General features: G+C 42.0%; 1 protein-coding gene across 6 annotated transcripts in view; it reads left to right on the plus strand.

The window, feature by feature from the left end:
* The window catches only part of SLC24A3 (solute carrier family 24 member 3), a 454104-nt gene that overhangs the window by 54438 nt on the left and 379310 nt on the right, over window positions 1-20356 (plus strand). For 5 of the 6 annotated variants that reach the window (XM_016146148.2, XM_016146147.2, XM_016146152.2 and 2 more), the window contains one exon: window positions 12228-12356. In XM_016146148.2, the coding sequence (XP_016001634.2) occupies window positions 12228-12356 (129 nt within the window). Of the gene's footprint in view, window positions 1-855; window positions 4330-9228; window positions 9277-12227; window positions 12357-20356 lie in introns of those variants that run through there. The other variant, XM_036229709.1, reaches the window with a different exon arrangement.

A 20356-nucleotide genomic window follows, 5' to 3' on the forward strand; every position in this document is an offset into this window, starting at 1 on the left:
TGGGATGGGGGAACTTTTATGCAGAGAAAGGAAAACACTCTCTGCCCAGCAATGTGCCTGATGGACACAGTGAGGATGAAGGCAAGGAGGTTTGGAGAAGAGTCAGATTTTGCATGGGATGGGATAAAAGGTGGAAGAATGTATCAGCAAGAAACCTCTTAGTTTCTGTTAGAGAAAAGCCAAATCCACCTGGCTCAGGCTAAAAAGGGAACAGTTTGTAAATTGTAATGAAAAGTCCATGATTTTCTGGCTTTAAGTACTTGGGGTCAGAAATGTAATATTCTCAAGACCTGAGCTCTCTCTGCCCCTTGGTTTGACTCTGTTCACCTTTTTGTGCCATTTGATTGTGTTCACCTTTGTGTGCTGGCTGCATTCTTGAACTCTATGTAAGTCCCCATCCTGTCTTTCTCAGTTTCAAGTCCACTAGGAGAGAGTACGTGAGTCTCTCTCCCGGTAGCTCTGCTTTGATTAGCTTGACTCAGTTAGAAGCAGATCTCAGAACCAGTCAGGTTGGAATATAGGATGTGGGGCTTTGATTGGCTAGGCCTTTAGTGAGTGAGTGGAGCTCTACCCAAACTAGGTGGACTGAGAGTGGGAAGGGGTCATTAACCAAATGAAAACCTGAGGCTGATGCATGTTAAAGGAGATGGGATGCTGGGAGAGACTGGTCACCAAACTCCAGTGTAGTTAAAAAAAAAATTAATTTCCCAATGGAGATTTATTGAATCCTTCTTCTATACAAGTGCTGGAGACCACTAAGAAAAAATTGCTGCCATCGGGTAGTTTACAGGAAATAAGATATATGCATGTGTAGCTAGAATGGAATGTGTCATCTTATGAATGTAAATTTATTTAGAAATTATGTATAATTAATACTGTAATATACATTATATAAACACATTCTTTGTGAATACAAAAATATAGCTTGCATCTACTTTTGTATTTGTAAAATTTTTCTCTTTTAAAAGAAGGACACCAATATTACATAAGCTTTAGGCCCCACCAAACCTGGATCCACCCCTGATTTTTAAATACCAAGAAACATTTAGGAGGAAGAAAATAAAGATGAAATAAACCATTTAAAAATAATTATTTGTTAATAGAACAAAGCATTTCAATTTTACTAAAGTATTACAATTATTAACATTGTTATATTCTATGAGTACTATTTTATTGAGAACAGTATGATTAAATATACTTAAATCATTTTCAAAAATATTAGTTCCATATTTTGAGATACAGCTAATTGAAGGTCTATTTTAAGGTTCAGTTTTATATTAAAGCTTAATGGCTGTCCTATCTGAAATAAATAATTCACCAAGAATCATAGATCCAAAAGAAAGAAAAACATTATAGGCTATATCTACTAAATTGAGATGTTAAGTTTTCAATTTTATCTACCAGTTATGCAAAGATTTTTGTTAACATCTCATTTTTTCTAGTTTCAGTTGATTAATCTTGAAACTTTTCAGAAGGTGTTGTATTTACATATTTTTAATAAATAGGTTTAACTCAGTGAAACTTTTTTTGGAATGTTTTTAATCAGATTACATAATTCTGCTTCCAAGTTTTAAAGTAGAAAATATGAATACTTTAAACACTACTGATTTTTATCATGGGGGGGGTGACAACACACTTTCTTGATATTTATTTTCAAAATGCTCTCTTTATAGAACAAATTTCTGTAGGAAATTAGCTGCTTTTTTTTTTCACCTTGTAGTTAAAATACCACCTTGAGAGGAGTAGGTGAGTGAGTGAGTGTGTGTGTGTGTGTGTGTTCTGAATATATCTGATAGGAGAATTCTTAGCTGGTTGGCCACATGTCTTCTTACAAAAGGTTAGCATATTTATAATTTTTTTATAAAAGAAATGTGTAATTCATCTTTAAGTGCAACAACTTTAAAAAAATTTTTTTGCCAAAAGATAATAAGTGGACACCTATACGCTATAAAAAGATTTCATGATCATGCTCCTATTTTATTTCAAAATAGTATAAAGAATTTAGTGTTTGAAATATCTACAAATCTACTTAACTGAGCCCATGTAAAGTGCACTTCATTGCAATCTCCAAAAGCAAGGAAGCTAGGAAAGGCTTTGTCAGTCTTGTATTCTTCCTTCAGGCCTCTCATCTGCTGTGAATGAAGGTGCTCAATTACATTAATTAATCTATTACATTAATTATGGGATATGCTGGACTCTGGGTACTACTGTCAACCCATATTTTAAATATTAAATATATTTTTCTTATTTTTAGATTGGCATGTGATATAGATATGCAGGTTCTAATATTTTCCCCACTCTTAAGTATATCATGTAGCCCATCTACCTTCTGAAGGATGGAGACATGTCCCATGAGACCCTACCATCTTTTGATCAGATGAATTTACTCTGGATCTTAGAAAAAGATTATTAAAATGCAAGCTCAAGGAAACTTCATGCATTTCAGTTTTCACATGCAGCAACTGAGATAAAGTGATTCAACTCTGACAGCCCAGAGCTAGTGACAGATCTGGCATTGCAATACCAAGTCACCATTTGCTGAGATGGTGAATTCCTATGACCATAAGTCCAGTTACCCGTCCCATGTGGACCTCACATGATTTCTTGACCAACTCGAGTTGTTTTGCATTAAATCCTGGTTGGGAACTATTGCTATGCCATAGAGCAAGAGCACTATTCCTCTTTGTCTATGTGGGCTCAGGGCTGGTTCTTAGTGCTGATGGCCCTTTTCTTTCTCTTCCACCAGTATTATTGGCTGTCTTCCTTTTTTTTTCCAGACGAAGAAGGAAGCAAAAATAGAACAAAAGTCAGTCAAGCCCACCTTCTTTTTCTCATCAGAATGTGTGATCACCTCTTTCTCAAGGCCATTGCATTTTCCTCTATCTCCCCTTGCCCCTGCAGTGTGCTGGCAGAATTGGGGTTCTGCCTCAGTTCTTGAACTTGGAACAAGGACATCCTACTTATGACATAATCCTTGGTCTAGCTACAAGTCACATGTGGCTATTTAAATTTACATTAATTAAAATGAAGTGAAACCAGAAATTAAATTTCTCAGTTGAGCTAGCCACACATGTGGCTGATGGCTACCATATTGGAAAGCACCCTTCTAGAACATTCCCATCACTGCAGAAAGTTTTATATATTTGGATGGCATATATCTAGATAGATCACAGTGGTATTTGGGGTTTTCTGCCATTTAAAAAGTGGAAATTTATCTTGGAGAGCATTTCAGGATTTCAGAAGGAGTATGGCTCCATTTAATTTCCCAGTATTCCTTGGCAGGTTGGTTGTTGGGCCAGATGGCTGAAGAAAAAGCCCCAGGGAGCATGAAAAGTAGAATTTAAACTAGCAGCCCCTATCTGAAAAGTGATTTCATTTTTGGAGCCAGAGACCCACATCATACCTATTAGATTGTGGGTGCATCTGTTGCCATCTGCCTCCCCTTTCCTTCTCTTTTCTGCCTTCTCTCTACCCTTAACAACCCTTAAAAGCTGTCTTTGTTGTGAGACCCATTGCACAGCCACCAACTCAGGTTTTTGAGCTGAATTGGCTTCCTCTCTTTGTGCATGTGGGATAATAGGAGCAAGTAGGGTATTGGCTGACAAGATGCCCCCTGCTGCCTGAGAAATGTAGTTCATTTCACTCCCCATCATAGGTGCAGTGGGCACAAGATTTTAGTATTTGCTAAATATTAAATCGGTGATACCCAACAGAGGCCCGCTTTCGATGGTGGTTAACCATAGGTCTGCAGAGTTATTACATGAAGAGAAGAAGGCTCTATTACCTTCATCCTTTTTCTCCTGCCAGAAGGAACCCACACTGGTCAGCACATCATCTTCTTTACTCCCGGAGGCCCCTATTCCATTGTGGCTACTCTGGGATTACTTGGAGCTACTACAGAATGTATTGCCTGGGACTCTTGCAGTTTCCCTTCTGAAACTCGATTGGGGTGTACATTTGCATATGGTGACCAGACCCTTTCATTCGTGCATGCGTTCCTTGAAAATGTAATGAAACCTGTTATTCAGAATGCTGTTTATACCAGAAGCATGAGTATCCACTGAGAACTTGTTAGAAATACTGAATCTCAGAGCCCATTTCAGTCCTACTTAGTCAGAATCTGCATTTTAATAAGGTTCCTCGGTGGTAGACATGCACATTAAAATTTGAGAAGAAATCTTATCTTGGATATTGTGTATGTGAGAGAGAGATTGAAGGAGTTTGAGAGAGAAGAGAGCAGAGGGGTCCTCTTTCTGTCTTCCAGATGAAGCCAGTTGGGAGACATCCAGGAGGCCTGAGGTTGGAGCTACCACAGATTGTGAAATCTGGGTAAGGACATCAAGAAGCAAAGAGATTGAAGGAGAGCCTTTCAGGTGCAACAAAAGACAGAGGAAAGGGAGCCAAATAAGCATTGCCATGTCCTGGGGCTTACTTGGGCTGCTGCTGTGTCTCTAGATCATCAAGAAGAAGACAAGCTCTGAGGAGGGGAGCACTACCTGGCTCAGTCTCTGGGATCCTTGGAATAAGAAAGATAGAGTTGCTTTGAGAAGAGAGACCTCTGAAACCAGGCTACTGTGACCTGATCTTAAACTTTTGAAAGAAATTTGAAAAGGGAGCCTTTGAGGCAGATATGGGAGGAAGTGTCTCAGGGTGGCCAGGCAGCCCCCACAGGCTGGATGAGTCCTTGCGAGCCCTCTCTACGAGGGTCTTATGTTATACTCATTGAGGGGCCTGAATTCTGGACTTTAGAGATGGAGAGATCAAGCTGAGCACCATGCTGGGAACTTTAAAGGCTCACAACAACGTCTGAACAAATAAGGAATAAATTGTTAGGTATGGTGTAGCAGAACTTCTCAGACTTTAGTGGCCACTTGAGGACCTGTTAAAATGCAGTCTCATGCAGTGGATCTGAAGTGGGCCCTGGATTCTGCGTTTCTAATAAGCTCCCACCTGATGTGGATCTGGCCAGTCCAGGGACCACTGAGTAGCAAGGCTATAATGCAAACGGTTTGGTCCAGGAACCCAGAAAACCTAGATTCTGATTTAGGTTTGCCACTAAAATGACCAGACTTATCATTCAAACTTAACTCCCTAGTCAAGGGGTGTGACCCTTGAGAGATGACGAAGAATCACCTGGGGAGCTTTCCTGGAGAGTCAGCTCTTCCCTCTTGCCCCAAGTATCCTGTGATTACTCCCCAGTCCCACCCAGGTCCTGGCTCTAGTAAAACACTGTTGACACCATGGCTATAGACCATTTTCAGAGTTTCAGGCCAGAAAAACAGGGAGGAGGAAAACACAATCAGGCTAGATCTCCTGGAGCTTACAGCCTGGTAAGGGGTAAGGAGGGGCCACAAAATGACAGTCAGTCTGTGATTCTGCCTATGACATGTGCACCTTCTCTGCGACTCTGTCATGAGGGGCCTCCTGGAGGGTCTGGGAAAGCTTCCTGGAGGAAGGGCTTCCCACTGGAAGTATTTGGGGGCTATATAGGCCCCCCCCATTTGCCTCGATCTTACAACAAGACCTGCCTTGTTTTGCCTAATGACCATGGCAGAATCTGTCTGCATTTGAGGTCAGCTGTGACTCATGGCTCACATTTTTGAGCTGGGTGCTTTGGACAGTCCCTTGGTCCCAGGGAAGGGCTTGCTGGGACTCATCCAGCCTGTAGGGGCTTTGTAGGGGTCGGTGTCAGGAGGAGGGTAAGGCACAGTAACAGCAGGATTTGGGTGGGTGGAATAGGGAGATAGTCGGAGCTTCCCTTTTCCCTCTTGGTGGGTTTACATGGGAACTGGTAATTGGGCCAGTAATGGGGCCAATCTCCCTGATGCAGGACATCACTGAACACTACAGGTCCCACAGGAGAGCCTGGAACCCAGCAGCCACTGTGTGCCCCTTGCCCCTCCTTTCTCCATCAAAACTCCTGCTTTCCCTTCATCCTCTGCCCGGCAGTGGTGGGCAGGGGTCATCTCCCTATGCCCTAGTGCCTCCCCTTACATGTCTTGCCAGGAGGACTGCCCCCTCAGGGCCTGGGAGCAGCAGCTCAGACTCTCCTGTGCCCATGCAAATTTCTGCTTGGGATCTTCGTTTTTAGCCAGTCTCTAGGAGACACCTCCTGCCGCTGCTAACTGGTTACTCGGCAGGAGACATCTGGAAGACAGAGCAGCAGTGGCTAGGGGTTACTTGTCCCTCTTCCTTTCTGAGTGAAAGGGAAGTCAATCTGAGGGGCCAAAAAATCCTCAACTTTCAATAGGCTTTTCCTCTTAAAGCGGAGCTGTGTGCCTTGATAATGGAATAAGGTTTAAATTCAGCGTGAAAATTGCTGCCTGTGGTTGCCATCGCTGAGTTGGAGTGCATGAGAGGGACAAATTGACCCAGCCCACTGGGGTCTCAGATTCTCCCATCCACTGGACAGAGTTTGTAAACAGCTAGAAAGAGGAGAAGACTAAATGGGGTTTTTGGATCCAAGTTCTCTGGATCTGCCCTTCACTGCCTTTCTGGAGCTTTGAGGCATTGGAGGGGAACCCGTGCACAGCCCATTTAACCCATGCCTTCCTCCTTTCCTGGTGGGTTTGGAGAGCTCACGGCAACCACAGTTTGTGCTCCTTTTCAAGGACCAAGAGCAATGCAAAGGGACACTCTTGTTTTAGCTGGAAAATCTATGTGAAAATGCACATGCAGAAAGCCAGCGCCTCCCTTGCACACCCTCTTCACCCACAGAGGGGAGGACCACTAGGCTCCGTTTCTTGAGACTCTAGGGGCTGAGTCAGGAAGGGGCCCTTGGGAGAGTGGTGTGGAGGAGGCAGATTCGTCTGTACTCACTGAGTCTGCAGAAGGCAGTCTGCTGGCTGCGGGCTTATGCAAACCTGACCTCTGACCCCAGGGTGAAGACCCAGGGCCAGCACAGAGTGGAGACAGCTGTGTAAACCAAAGAATGGAGTATTTATAGGCTTGGTAAGGAGTGCTGAGCCAGCCTCAGAGCCAAAATCAGTCACTGCTGCCACTGGCTCTGTCTCTTAATGCTGTTAACTGTGTTGCATTAGGCATTGCAAGACTCAGTTTCCTCGTCTGGAAAGGGGGGAACTGTTGCCTTGGTCCCCTGAGTGTTTTAGTAGTGGCACTCTTCATCCCAGATTTCAAGAAGAAATGCAGTATTCCAATTCTTGAGAAGGGGACATTTAGCAGGGCTTCACAAAGTGAGACTGCTGACCCCATGAGGCCACTTCCCTGGGCTCCTGGGGTGCTGGGACAAGGTAGGGATGTGCATACCTGGGATTTGGAGTCGAATCTGAGCTTGAGCCTGAGCCCGGCCATTTAACCCTATTAGCAACAGCAGTTAAGATGGCTGAAACTCCCTGTGAGAGCATGGAGTGGATGGTGCCAGAAGGCTGTTTGGCACAAAGGCAAGGGGCATGCAAGGTAATTATGATGACACTACAACAAATCTGCCCATTGGCTGATGTATGTGAAGGAGTTAATCCCCTCCTCAGAGAGCAGACAACCCCTCATCTCCGCCGAGTCTGGGACCAGTATTTGAGAAAGGTGGAAAGCCTATGGAGCAAGGGTGCAGAGGAGAAAGTGTGTTAGTCTTTAGGGTGAAGGCTGGGACCTGGGGTTCCCAAGGAAATTCATTCTTGGTGTCAGAAATCCTTGGGCTCTCCAAGCCTCAGGCACAGGGAGGAGGAAGGGGATTGTGGAGAGAGAGAGGGAGAGAGTGAGCACACATGAACAGGAGAGGGTGAACAGAACTCTGTAATGGAAACTTGGCATCCAGCCCCCACTTTCTTTCCTTCCTTAGTGCATGTGGCTTGAGTCTTGGATTGAGAACTACTTTTCCTTCCAGAAGGCACCCCATACTATCTCCATGGCCCACCCTGTTCCCCCTCCCCACTTCTCAGAGTTTGCAGTCATACACACTGCCAGTCAGACACTGCCTCTGCTCACCAGAGGTGACATGTGACATGTGAGCCTGCTGCCTTCCTCTTCACACCCCCACCAGCTTCCCTGACTAATTAGGTCAACATACAACTTCCAGGGCCTGGCAGATGAGGAGCCAAGAATGCAGTGGACAGGGGCCAAGTGTTTTTGTTGACATTGCTCAAGTGTAGCTTTGTGGAGCAGCCTCTTCCACAGCAGAGAAGTTCAAGGAAGCCCGAGATGATGAGAGGAGAGCAGTGAAAACTGCAAATGTGGGCACCTCTCCAAATCCCCTTTGCCTTTTGCACTGCCCACCCTCTGCCCCTCCTCCCTAAGTCCAGGAATATAACCCTCCCTGTCATGACCAATGGGACCAGCTTAGTTGATAGGAAATTCACACTGAGCAGAGCATTATGCATCCAGTAGTGTTTAAAACCATTTTCGTTTTTGTTTGTGATGTTTTCATGTGGGTGATACTCACTCCTCACTGCTGTTCCTAATAGTTTCTAAGGAAATAGTTTTTTTGGAAAAAAGTCCAGTAAGACTCCTAACTATTATGAGGTGCGGGCTGCACTGTTGACCTGTCTTACTATAGCCGAATAATGCAACCAGTTGAGTTTCATCCTCTTCTGGGATCTACTGAGAATATGTCCTTTGAGGTCACCAAACCTGGGTTCAGACACCATTTTGCCCCTCTGCTTGCTCTGTGACCTTGGTCAAGTCCTTTAACTTCTTTGTGCTTCAGTTTTTTTATTTGCAAAGGGATTTAGTAGTTGAAAATAATACTGTTGTTAAGATGAAACTTGGTAACAAATGGAATATTTTTTGCATATAGACACTCAATAAATGAATGGAAATAAATGGAAGCTATGATAACTAATAAATGATAGTTGATGTGGCTCTGATTAATAGGCAAATCACTTCTACTCTGACTTATGTACTCTAAAGGTAAGTTGACCCCAGTATCAACTGTCTCTTCCTACCTCACCAGGTTTTTTGTGAGGACTAATGAAATGGGGTATAATATTGACCCACTTGGTTCTCAATGGGAAGTAAGTGAATGTAATGCTTTGCTTTCATCATTCTCATTTCTCAGACTCTGATCTCTGTCTGCATTTGTAGTCAATAGTCAAATATATTTTTGTTGAGATGAAAATTTGTAGGTTTTGGAATACAAAAGTGCTGCTTTAATAGTTTCTAATTCCTGAAGATACTGAATCATTATGTTAAAAAAATCTGCTAATTTTCTGCTACAATAGCTGGCTTTATTTTTATATCTCTTAATTGGTATCAGCTTTTCTCTCACAATTACAGAACCGTGGAAACTTGGCCTAGGAAAGAACTTTGGAAGTCATTGAAAGGGTAACTCTTGCTTCTTTGCAAATTTTTGCATTGCAGTGCTGCAAAGCACTTTTCTTTGACCTACATTATGAGAACGGCATAATGGACAGTCGGTTGGTCCATAGCATGACTCCATCTTTGGATCTCACGCAGGCTAGCAGATGTCCTTGGTGCCCTTCCCACATCATTTCATTCTTACCTCTTTAGTGCACACTAGCACTGTTCGACTTTTAGCACCTGTATCTCATTGCCAAGGCCTTTTTACTGGCACCAGAGCACTCCTTGGACACCCATGTGGCAGGTTGGAAGTGCCAGGGAACATGTCTCCTGGGAACGGCCTTCAACCAATGGCAGACCAGGAGTAGGTGGATAAATACCCAAGCTCCCTCACCCCTGTGTGTCAGAGATACAAGTCTACATTGGCTCCCAGAACTTTCTATAAGTGTCAAGCTCTAGTTATTCATTTTGGCAATTCCTTTGAAATGTACCCTCTATTGGCTGACTCCCTTTCCCTCCTATTTCCATATTCCTGGAATCAACCTCCCCCCCTCCCCCAATAAACCACCTGTGCTTGAATCCTCATCTCTGGCTGCTTCAGCAGAAACCCAGCCTGAGACAAATGGAATGTATTTCTCTACAGTTTCAGATAATCTATGACAATATGGTATTATATTCACATTTTAGGGCTGCTTGTTGGATTTTAGGCCACTGACTATTGTTTCTTCATGAATTTTTGAAATTTTTTCTGTGCTTGTCACCAGCCTTAATCATAAGAATTAACCATTCAAGTTAACCAGACTCCACAAATGCCTGCTTTACCCTTGAATTATCTTTGGTATTATCCTCATAATTTTGGCTAAACTGATACATGTGGCTACCATGTAAGTTTTATATTTTAGAGTCTAAAGTTATCATTTATTCTAGTTAGGCTCTACAGTCTACTTTCTTTGTATGAAAATATCTCGAGGCTGTCCTGGCTAGTATGCATAAATTTTAATTAGATATCTTGATAATGTTACATCTGGGAGAAGTTTTTGTTTGAGGAAGTCATCAGTGAATGAGTGGCTGATATTATTTGTGTCTTGTTGGCTTAGCTGAAATGTCCACAAGCACTGCGATTTTCAGAAGTTTCCATAAGTCTCACTTTATCCATCCACAAAGTGAGAACAATTATTTTGACACATACTTACTTAGCATCTATTATGAGCCAGCAGTCATTAGATGTTGGAGGATCAACAGGGGACAAAATAGATAATGTTTGTGCTCCCCCTTTCTTTCCAAAGTGGTATCATGAAGTTCAGATTCAATAACAAAAGTGAAATCATTTGGGAAACTGTGGATCACCGTGGAAATAGAGGAATGGGTATGATGACCATAAGAATAGGTTTGATGACCTCCGACTTTTCATTGACCATTTAGAACACCACATTGATGTGGTTAGATTGGGTGCACACTCCAGCCTTTTATGAAGGCCACTGGGCTCGTGAATTAAGCTCTTGTACTTAGATCCATTTTCTCACCTCAGTAACTCTGGTTACTTAAGAGGAAGTCATTTTCTCATGTCATATCTGTGTTTAGTGCTAAGCCACTAGAAAGAGCCACCTGTGCTTGCTGTCCCCTCCTCCCAGTGGCCCCTGATGTACAGCTCTGTTGTTTCTTTGCCTCTGTCCTATTTGATTTGTCCATAATAGTCATAATAGTCAAGGCTATAGGCCACTCTTTTTTTTTTTAATTCTGTCATCTTTTGTGACGCCATTTTCCTTTCTTTGGTGAGTTCTTTTACTCTACTTGTTCTCTAAAGGAATGCTGAGTTCCCTACCATTTATTGTTCCATTCCCTTCTCTTTAGTCCCCTCCTTTCCTTCTCTGGGAGACCTCATCCATACAAGCCTCATACTCTTCCCTGTTTACATATGACTCTCCTAACACTCTGTAGTTTAAGCTCTGTCCTCTGAGATGTCTCCACCCATATTTACATAGGCAGCATGCCTCGCTTTCAGTGCTACACAGATACTTCAAGGTCAACATGTTCTCAACAGAGAAAGTAACTTCATTCTCCTCTTCCATGTACTTTTCAGTTTCTTCTTTCTCTGGGTACTTCCATCCCCACAGACACCTCGGATAGAGACTTCAGCACTGTTACGTACTTATCCTCATCACACATTCAGTGGTCTACTTTTCCTCTTTTGTGCCCTCATCTTTTGTTTATGGAAATCTCGCTATGTGGCATTCATTGGCCTAGGCTTTTGGATGTCGAAATAGTGTCTTAGCTTGGGTAACCCCCCCCCCACCCCCACGAAGCAGATTCTGATTAAGTGTTCAAGTGTAGGTGGTTTATTTGGGAGGTGGTTCAAGGAAATACTGATAGGATAATAGATGCTGGTGGGCTGGAGCCAGTCATACTGACTTAGTGGACCTAATTGTGCCCATCTCTTCTCAAATCCATGTTCAGTGAGGCCATGTTGGTAGCTTGAAAGAGGCCATGATGGGACCCTTATACCATGGAAATTGGCCTATGTCTACAAACCAGGACTTTTTCACCCAGAGAGCTGGTTGTTAAACATTTTCAAGCATGTATGGGAGCAGGAAATTAAGACAGAGAAGAACAGCGGCCCAGAAAGTGTGCTTTATCAGGAGAGTTATACAGTAGACAACTGGAGCATTGTTGAGAAAACTCTGGAATCCAGTTTAGAATACATACCTCAAAGTCATCCCACTAGAGCCTGAGGTATTTATATATTACTTCCTATCAGTCATTGGCCGAGGGCTGCCTCTGTTAGGCCCAGTAGGGCCCAGAAGCCAGAGGAAGCCCTCAAATAGTTAGAGGCAGGATGGCTGAAGTACAATGATAAGTCCTAAGGGGTACTGGTAGGTCTGAGCACTTGATATCTGGTTAAGACATTGGGTACCCAGATGGGTAAAGGCTAAAACTCAGCTGTTAGTGATGTGTGGTTATTATCTTTTTCTCCCCAGACCTTGACTTCATGGACCTCATAGGGGAAGACAGGCAGTGGACGGTGGGGAGGAAGTTGATGCAGGTGAATGACACTCTGACTTCAGAAGACGCAGGACTCCAGAGCAGCAAGAACTGCACTGAGCCAGGTAACCGACAGCTGCACTCTGGGCAGTAGCTGCCATTTTCTCTGGTTATGGATAAGAAAGAGCTGTATGCCATTTTTTTTTGTCCTATTTAGCTCTACTGCAGAAAGATTTTAAGGACATTTAGGGCAGGTGTCTTAAGAAACTCAAAGGTGAGATCCAGGGGTTCTGTTCAGGTGTGTTTCTACCTTTGTATTTTTTCTAGGAGAGCTGCAGAAAAGGTAAGTCAAAGTCGTGGGAAACACAGTCATCACCTTTGGTATGGGAAAGAATGGAGTCAGATCTGATATTGTGACCAGCCCTAGGATATTAGGCCAGAGGTGATGCAGGGTTTTTTTCTCTGTTGTTAGAGTTGTGTTTGGGGGAGATGATGTCATCTCTCTGTGAGTGGCATTGCTCACTGAATCAAGAAACACCTTTATTAGAGGGACAGCACATTAAAATACATTGTAAGAGGGGAAGGGACTCAGCTCACAGGCAGAAAAGATGTTCGGGTTTTTAAAAAGAGCACAAGCCCTTTGGCAGGTATGGGGAGAGGGGCAGGAACAGGAAAAGGGAGGAGAGGAAAGGCTTCAGGAGGGCAGTGGAAGTAGTAAACGAGTTCTTCATGCTGTGTAGAGCTGCTACAAGGAGAGTAAGAACTCAGGAGGCATGTTATTGATTTTCTCATCTTTGGACTATGGCGACTGAACTTAATTTCTGGGTCCCTTGACTCTGAACCAAATTCTGTAGGGAAGATGAACATATCTGAACCAGGAAGGGTCCTGTTCCAAATCTAACATATCAAAAGCCTGCCTGGAGCCTTTCTCCTTCACAAAGTTGCTTTGACCACCCTAGACTGCTGTGACCATTCTATTTTCTGAATACTTTTTTGTATAAAATATCTCTAACTATGTTCACTAGTATGGACATTCCATGGTGACTTAATTTAAATTCATTCAAATTAAATACAATTAAAAATTCAGATTGTCAGTTGCACTAACCGCGTGTCTAATATCCACTAGCTGAATGCGGCTGTGGCAACCCTATTGGACAGCACAGATCTTGGAGCATTTACATCATCTCAGAAAAGTCTATTGGATGAGCTGATCTATACATTCCATTTGTCTGTTGACATATCTCCTGCCTTTTTAGCTTAGTTGCAAGCCTCTCAAGGATATAGAGTAGATATGTAGACCTTAGAGCCCCTTCTCTGATCTGGGTCTTGGGATCACAGTCACCCGCATTTGAATCCCGATTTAGAAGCTTGGAAGCTCTGGGCTTTGTGCAAAATAGTTAGGTACTTTAAGTCTGTCTGCTTCTCTGTGAAACTGAGTAATCATTCTGACCTTTCACGATTGCTGTGAGAATTGATAATGAAGTAATGAAGTGTGAACAGCTTAGTGCTTTATGTATGGCAGCTGAGTAGTAGGAGCCCACTCACAAATTCACCACTGTCTGCTAGGGCACCCATTCCTCCACTACAGGCAGGTCATGGAGCTACATTCTCCAGACCCTTATAATGGAAATGGGCATTTGTGGTACATCTCATTTAGTCAAGAGGTCATTTCCTCAGGTGACCCAGGCCTGGGAAGTCAGCTAGGTGGGCAGAGAGGCTCAGGCACCACATCTAACACAGAAAATCTTGGAAGATCTCACCATGGTAGTGAACAAAGTGCCTCTGAGGAATCCTCTGTTTCTATAAGAGGATTCTTGATCACAACATTGCCACAGACTCACATGACTGCCAATTGTCTTGGTGCTCTTTCCAGGATGCTGTTGGAAGACTGCTTCTCGGTCATGACTGAACAGGTATTTTATGAAAAAGTTGAGAACCAAAGCATTCATGAGACCCTGACTTAGAATTAAAATTTAATAGTATCCATCTTCTCTACCTTTAACTGTTGGGTGAGAGGGCTGGAATGAGCCAAAGTCAGATCCATTCACAATGAGGTCAAACAGCCCTGTCTGCAATGAATATTACTTGTACTGGTTGAATCTGGTATCTTAAATGTAGGGGCTAGGAAATGGGCCATGTGTTTCTAGACTGGCCTTCTTCCTATTTGTGATGATTTCAGCTGAGTGGTAGTGTGCTTGCAAAGATGATGCATCAGGGTTTCCTTTATGCTTGGAGGGGTGATTATTTACACAGGACCTAAGGACTTAAGGTGCTAGCATGTGCTGTGGCCATGTGAGTAATTGTGCCAGGTCAAAAGCAGAAGTTGATTTGATTCATCACAAAGTTCACCTAGTGCTACTTACAATGTCACAGGGTTTGTGACATCTCAGACTGTGTTCTTGAAACTCCTAGCTTTAGATACCATTAGAGCAAGTAAAGTAGATTCAGAGACTGAAGAAGGAGTGACCACTATTCTGGTTGTATTCTCTGTTTGGGATGGGGCTGGATGCTCCTCAGATGTCCATTTCCTCATCTATGAAATAGACCTGCAACTAGTTTATTCTTCCTATTCCATCCATTGCACAAATCCAGTAATTCCAAGTTTCCCAAATAGAGATTCACAAAAACTTCCATCCCAAGATGCCCTGCTCCATTTCACTTAATTTCTTTGCATTTGCAAAATTCATGTCCTACTTCAATCTTCATTTTATTCTTTCTACGCCTCACCCTCCTTCCACTGTCCTCTCCTCTTCTACCTCTTTCTCCTTACTTCAATCTCCCTGTCTCCTTCCCTCTCCTTCCCCTCTCTAAAAACCAGGAGCCTGAGGCACCCAACCAGAGAACAACCATCTGTGGTTGGTGTGACAACATGGAGATGGCACATTCTTCATATGACAGCTGCCACTTTAAAGACATGTTGCTTTGTACATTTTGAATTTTCTTTTAATGGAATTCTTCTCTTGTCACTAAAGATATAGTTTTGGTGGAAATTTGTAATTTTTACCTCCAGAACTACATGGAAAAAGCTAATTTGAGCTCCAATTTCTCTGCAATTTTTCCAGCTCTCTGAATTTTTTAAGATTGTTTTCTTAGTCTGACACTGACGATTTCATCTACAGCCTGCAAGCATATTGGTTTTTGGTAAGTAACACTTGAAACTGTTTACTCAGATGACCTATTAAGAGAAATTTGTCTGAATAAATTTGATTCAGAGAAAATTAAGTTTGTTAAATGTAATATTGAGGGTCATGGACAACTGTAGCAGAAATGAAAATTTTATAGTATTTATTTGTACAATTTGCAGAATTTTATTTATATACTTTGCAAGCTGTCTCTAGAAAAATCTATCATCTTTTGGTTTTTAGTTCTCTGATTTTTAAGAAATGAGCTTTTCCTTAGAGTGCCTCTTTCTTTGGAGGGAAGAAGCTATTTTAAATGATAGCTTTTGGCATAGGCTTCACTCTGAGCTTACTGGAGTTTCTTTTGATAAAGGACTCAGCTCCCTCTCTCTGCCTGGCTTAGTTTGGTCTAGGGTCTCTGAAGATGGAAAGACATACTGGGTCTGTGCAGCAGAACCAAGGTGACATGGGCAGGGCACTGGCCCTAAGGGAGTGTTCCAGGAGTGTTCACTTGATCAGATGTTTACTGGAATGGCCAGAAACCACATAATCTGTTGAAAGTGAATAGAGGAGGGAAGCCAAAGGTCCCTTCAAGAGCAGCAATATGGGGCTAGTCCAAAAATTGAATGTGGCCTTTGAACAAGAACTGGAGGCCAGGCGCAGATTGGCAAGCAGAGCGGACTGGTTCAGTGTGCAAGTTGTGAACAAAATTAAGTGTAGAGATCCTACTGTTTTTTTTTTTAATTTAAACTATAATATCAGGTGTCTACTGCTTTCAAACCACAGGGATGACCTTCTGGGTATTTATTCAAAGAAAACCAAAACAACAATTTGGAAAGATCTATGCACCCCAATATTCATGGCAGCACAGTTTATAATAGCCAAAATATGGAGGCAACCTAAATGCCCACCAACAGATGATTGGCTAAAGAAGTTATTGTTCATATATACAATATTGACTATTACTCAGCTATTAAAAAAATGAAATTCTACCATTTACAACAACATGGATGGACCTAGAGGTTATTATGCTGAGTTAAATAAATAAGTCAGACAGAGAAAGATAAATACCGTATGATTTCACTTATATGCAGAAACTAAGGAACAAAAAGAACAAACTATTCAAAAACCGACTCATAAATTTAGAGGACAATTGATGATGGACAGAGGGCATGGGGGTTGGGGGCCTGGGAGAATGGGGTGAAGTGTTTAAAAAGTACAAATTAGCTGATAGATGATCATGAGGATGGGGAGCATGGCATAGAGAATGTAGTTAGAATGAATATATTGGCTAGGTGGAAAACCAGAGGAGAGAAGGAGTAATTAGAAAAATGGTCTTATAAACTATATAAATGTCTAACCAATGTACTATTTACTTGAAACTAATAAAAATAAATAAATTTTAAAAAATTACAGGGCTGAACATGACCAATCTACAAAGCATGAAAGGTCCAACTCTCTCATCTTTTACATGAAAATAAAGTGAGATCCAGAAGGGATAAATGTCCTGCCCAAGGTCACAGGGCTTCTTAGAAACAGAGTAGAGCCTCCCAAGTACCACACAAAGATATTCAATGAAAACTGATAATTAGATAGAAAATCTAACATTTGCATGATCTAGAGTAGTAATGTTCTGTAGAGCGATAATGCAAAACTACAAATGTAATTTTAAAATTTCTAGTAGCTTCATTAAAAAAGTAAAAAGAAACAGAGGAAATTAATTTAATAATATATTTTAGTTAACTAAATATATCCACAATATTTGAAGTGACAAATTGCAGTCACCTCAGTGTTTTATCCCTGGGTTTGAACCCAGAAAAAACTGAGCATTTTTTTGTTGTTGTTCTAAAATCTATGCTTTATTGTATTAGCTCATGTCACTTTCACTAACTTCTCTCTGCAGTTGTAATTTTCATAATGATTCAAATAATAGCTGTTGACATTCTTAAGTGGAACAAGTTAGAAACTCATTGTGATCTGCTCTTTAATTTGTATCAAATTCTTTATTGAATTAGACAGGATAATAGTAGCTGCTGCAACAGATGAATCATTTAGATTTATGAGTTTAACACAAAAGTTTATTTATTTTCTCATATAAAGTTCTGGTCTGTGGGTGGCTGTGTCATAAGTGGTCCATAGACTCTGGAGCCTTCCACTTTGAGGCTTTCCATTCCTCAGACATGGTTTCCAAGGTTGCTGTGCCTCTCTGCTTTAAGAGGAAAGAGCATGGAGGATTTCGAGCAGCTGGGTTTTATGGGCTGTACCCTCACTTCTGCTCTCAGTTCATTGGCCAGGGCAGAATCACATGACGACTTCTAAATGCAAGGAAGCCTGGGACATGCCCATTAGCAGAATGCCTTGGAAGAAGAGAAAGCAGTTTTGGTGAACAGCTAGCTGGTCTCTGCTACATTATTTCCCCCCAGACGTGTTCCTTTTTGAAAAAAAAAAAATCTTCTCCATTATCTTTTGTACTTATTATAAAAGCAATATACTCCCTCTATAGAAAAATTATAACTCAAATCTACATCTTCTGAAATTGGCTTAACTCTTAGATTAACCTTCACAATTCTCATCTGCTCAAGGTGACACAATTCAATTCTGTTTTCACCTTGGTAGAGTCACAAGTAAGGTAGAAATTGTCCCAGTTGTGCCCATTTGCAAATTGCATCTTTTCTTCATAAATGTAAGAATCCTGAGGGAATTAATGAGTATTTGAGTATAGGTAAAGTCATTGGCAATACTGTAGAAAGAGCTGGGTTCCAGAGTAACTACTAAATCTCAGTTCCATCACTTGCCACCTGTGTGATGCCAGGTAAGTTTCCTAAATTTTTTGAACCTCATTTCTACCATCTGTAAAATGAAGATTAAAGGTGCCCACTTCACAGAGCTGTAATCATGAAGTGAACTTTGTAAAAGAGTTGGAAACCTTAGTCCTAGTCTGTGCTTAATAAATTGTAGCTACATTATATATGTTACAAGAAATATAATGGAGGGCAGACCGATGACGATCGTTTACAGAGACTTTACCACTCTGAGGCACATTAGAACATCGTAGGATTATGAAGACTGTTTTAAGGATGATAGAGTATTTAGTGTAGTTCAGCAGCGATGCAACATTCTTACAGCTGTGCAAAGGAGATATATGAGGGATTAACTAGGAGGCTTCTGACTAATGCCATTTTCTGGCCTAAGAGGCCACTATATAGATAAATAGGATGAAATAGGGAGTACTAGATTTTTAACTTCATACTAAGAAGAATTTAAAAGCCTCAAGGTCCAGGAGAAAGGGCCAGACACTATTAATTTGTTCTAGCTTCACTATCCATTTAGGACTTTTTTTATTGAGGTAGTCTTTAAAACTCTGTTTTTTAAAAGCAGTCTAGGCAGCCCAAATTAGTGAATAGTGCTTGGAATCTTTCTAAAACATGGAGGATGATAAGCTCTGCTCTTAGATGCTTCTGTGGACCTGCCAATTTACAAAGAACTTTAAAACTTTTCAAAGCATTTTTATGTTCATTAGCTTGTTGGAACATGTTTGGCCCTGGGAACAAAAATACCTGCATGTCAGGAATGATGGTATAATTAATAGATAAATTAGACTAAGACCAAGGCAAATTGAGTCAAAAAATTGAGAATTCATAGTCATAAATTTGGAAAGAAACTTAGGAATTATTGATTCCAAACCCTTTTCCTCTAAGGTTCAGCAAACTATGGCCCTTGACCAAATTTGGCCCATGGACTGTTTTTATAAATAAAGTTTTATTAGAACACAAACACAAAGATCCATTTATGTGTTGTCTGTGGTTTCTTTTGCGTTATGAAGGCAGATTTGAGTAACACAGTTGCAACATGAATCACGGAGCCTGCAAAGCCAAAGATATTTACTCTGTGGCCCTTTACAGAAATGTTTGCTGCTGGCCCTTGTTTGAGGACTGGGGTCTGGATAGGAGGTTGAGGCAATGATAATGTTCCCACTTCCCTTCCTGCTCTTCTTGACCTTTCCCTCAGATAGTATTTGGGCCATATTAAAACTAGTACCATATTAAATATTTTTAATACCCCTCTGGGCTGGGGTCTGTCACTCAGGTACTCTGGCCTCCCCACTCCCACCCCTACACGCAGACACACAGTCAAAAACCTTCAACATGTGTCTGTCCAGGTATTAGGGATTTATTTACAAGAGGAAGAGTGAATGTTCACCCCCCTGCCAAAAAAAAATTTGAAAACCACTGGTCTGGACTACCCTTTGTTCCAGGACATCTGAGTGTCCAGAACACCTGTCTAATCCTCCTTATACCTTGGAATTGCTTCCCTCTTGGGTCAGAGGGTGAAGTATATATGTGGAGTTGATCACAGGTGAGCATTAGACAGCCCACATCACATGTGGACAGTTTTTCCAGGGCTCATTTCACAGGTACCCCTGGGAATAGTGAGCAGTGAGCTTACCTGTGTGTGGAGGGTATGGGCATTGGGGTGAGGTGGCTGGAAACAGCTACCATGGATTAACTCAAGGGGAAGCTACCTCCTGGTCCACTGCATCTGGATCTTGGCTGCATCTGTGTGGTCTGCAACAGAGATGGCTGCTTCTTCCTCCTGGCTGAGGAACAAATGTGGCCTTGGCCATGTCTTCACTTCCTATGGGGGTTCGCTCTCATCTGGCCCCCCGTTATTCAGTCATTTCTGGAGCAGCAGTGTACATGAGTAACTGGGGACTCTTTTCTTGAATTATGTATTCAGAAATTAACTTGTTTCACAGTATCTAATTTCACTGATGAAACAAGAACTGGGGTCTAGAAGTGCAAATGGGCATCTATCCCCAGGGTCCACTCCTGGTTGGCAATAGAGTGAAGACCAGCACTTGCATTTCTGCTCTCTCATGCCTCTGGCCACAAGGCAGGGCTGTGTCCCCTCACTTTGTGTATAGATTTGGCTTTAAGTCACATCTGCAAGTCAGAGTTACCAGGAGGGTACCCTCTGCCATCATCTAAATGTTTTCAGGTACCACA

The sequence above is a fragment of the Rousettus aegyptiacus genome, unplaced genomic scaffold (assembly GCF_014176215.1).
Source record: "Rousettus aegyptiacus isolate mRouAeg1 unplaced genomic scaffold, mRouAeg1.p scaffold_m13_p_12, whole genome shotgun sequence".
In the NCBI taxonomy this organism is placed as follows: domain Eukaryota; kingdom Metazoa; phylum Chordata; class Mammalia; order Chiroptera; family Pteropodidae; genus Rousettus; species Rousettus aegyptiacus.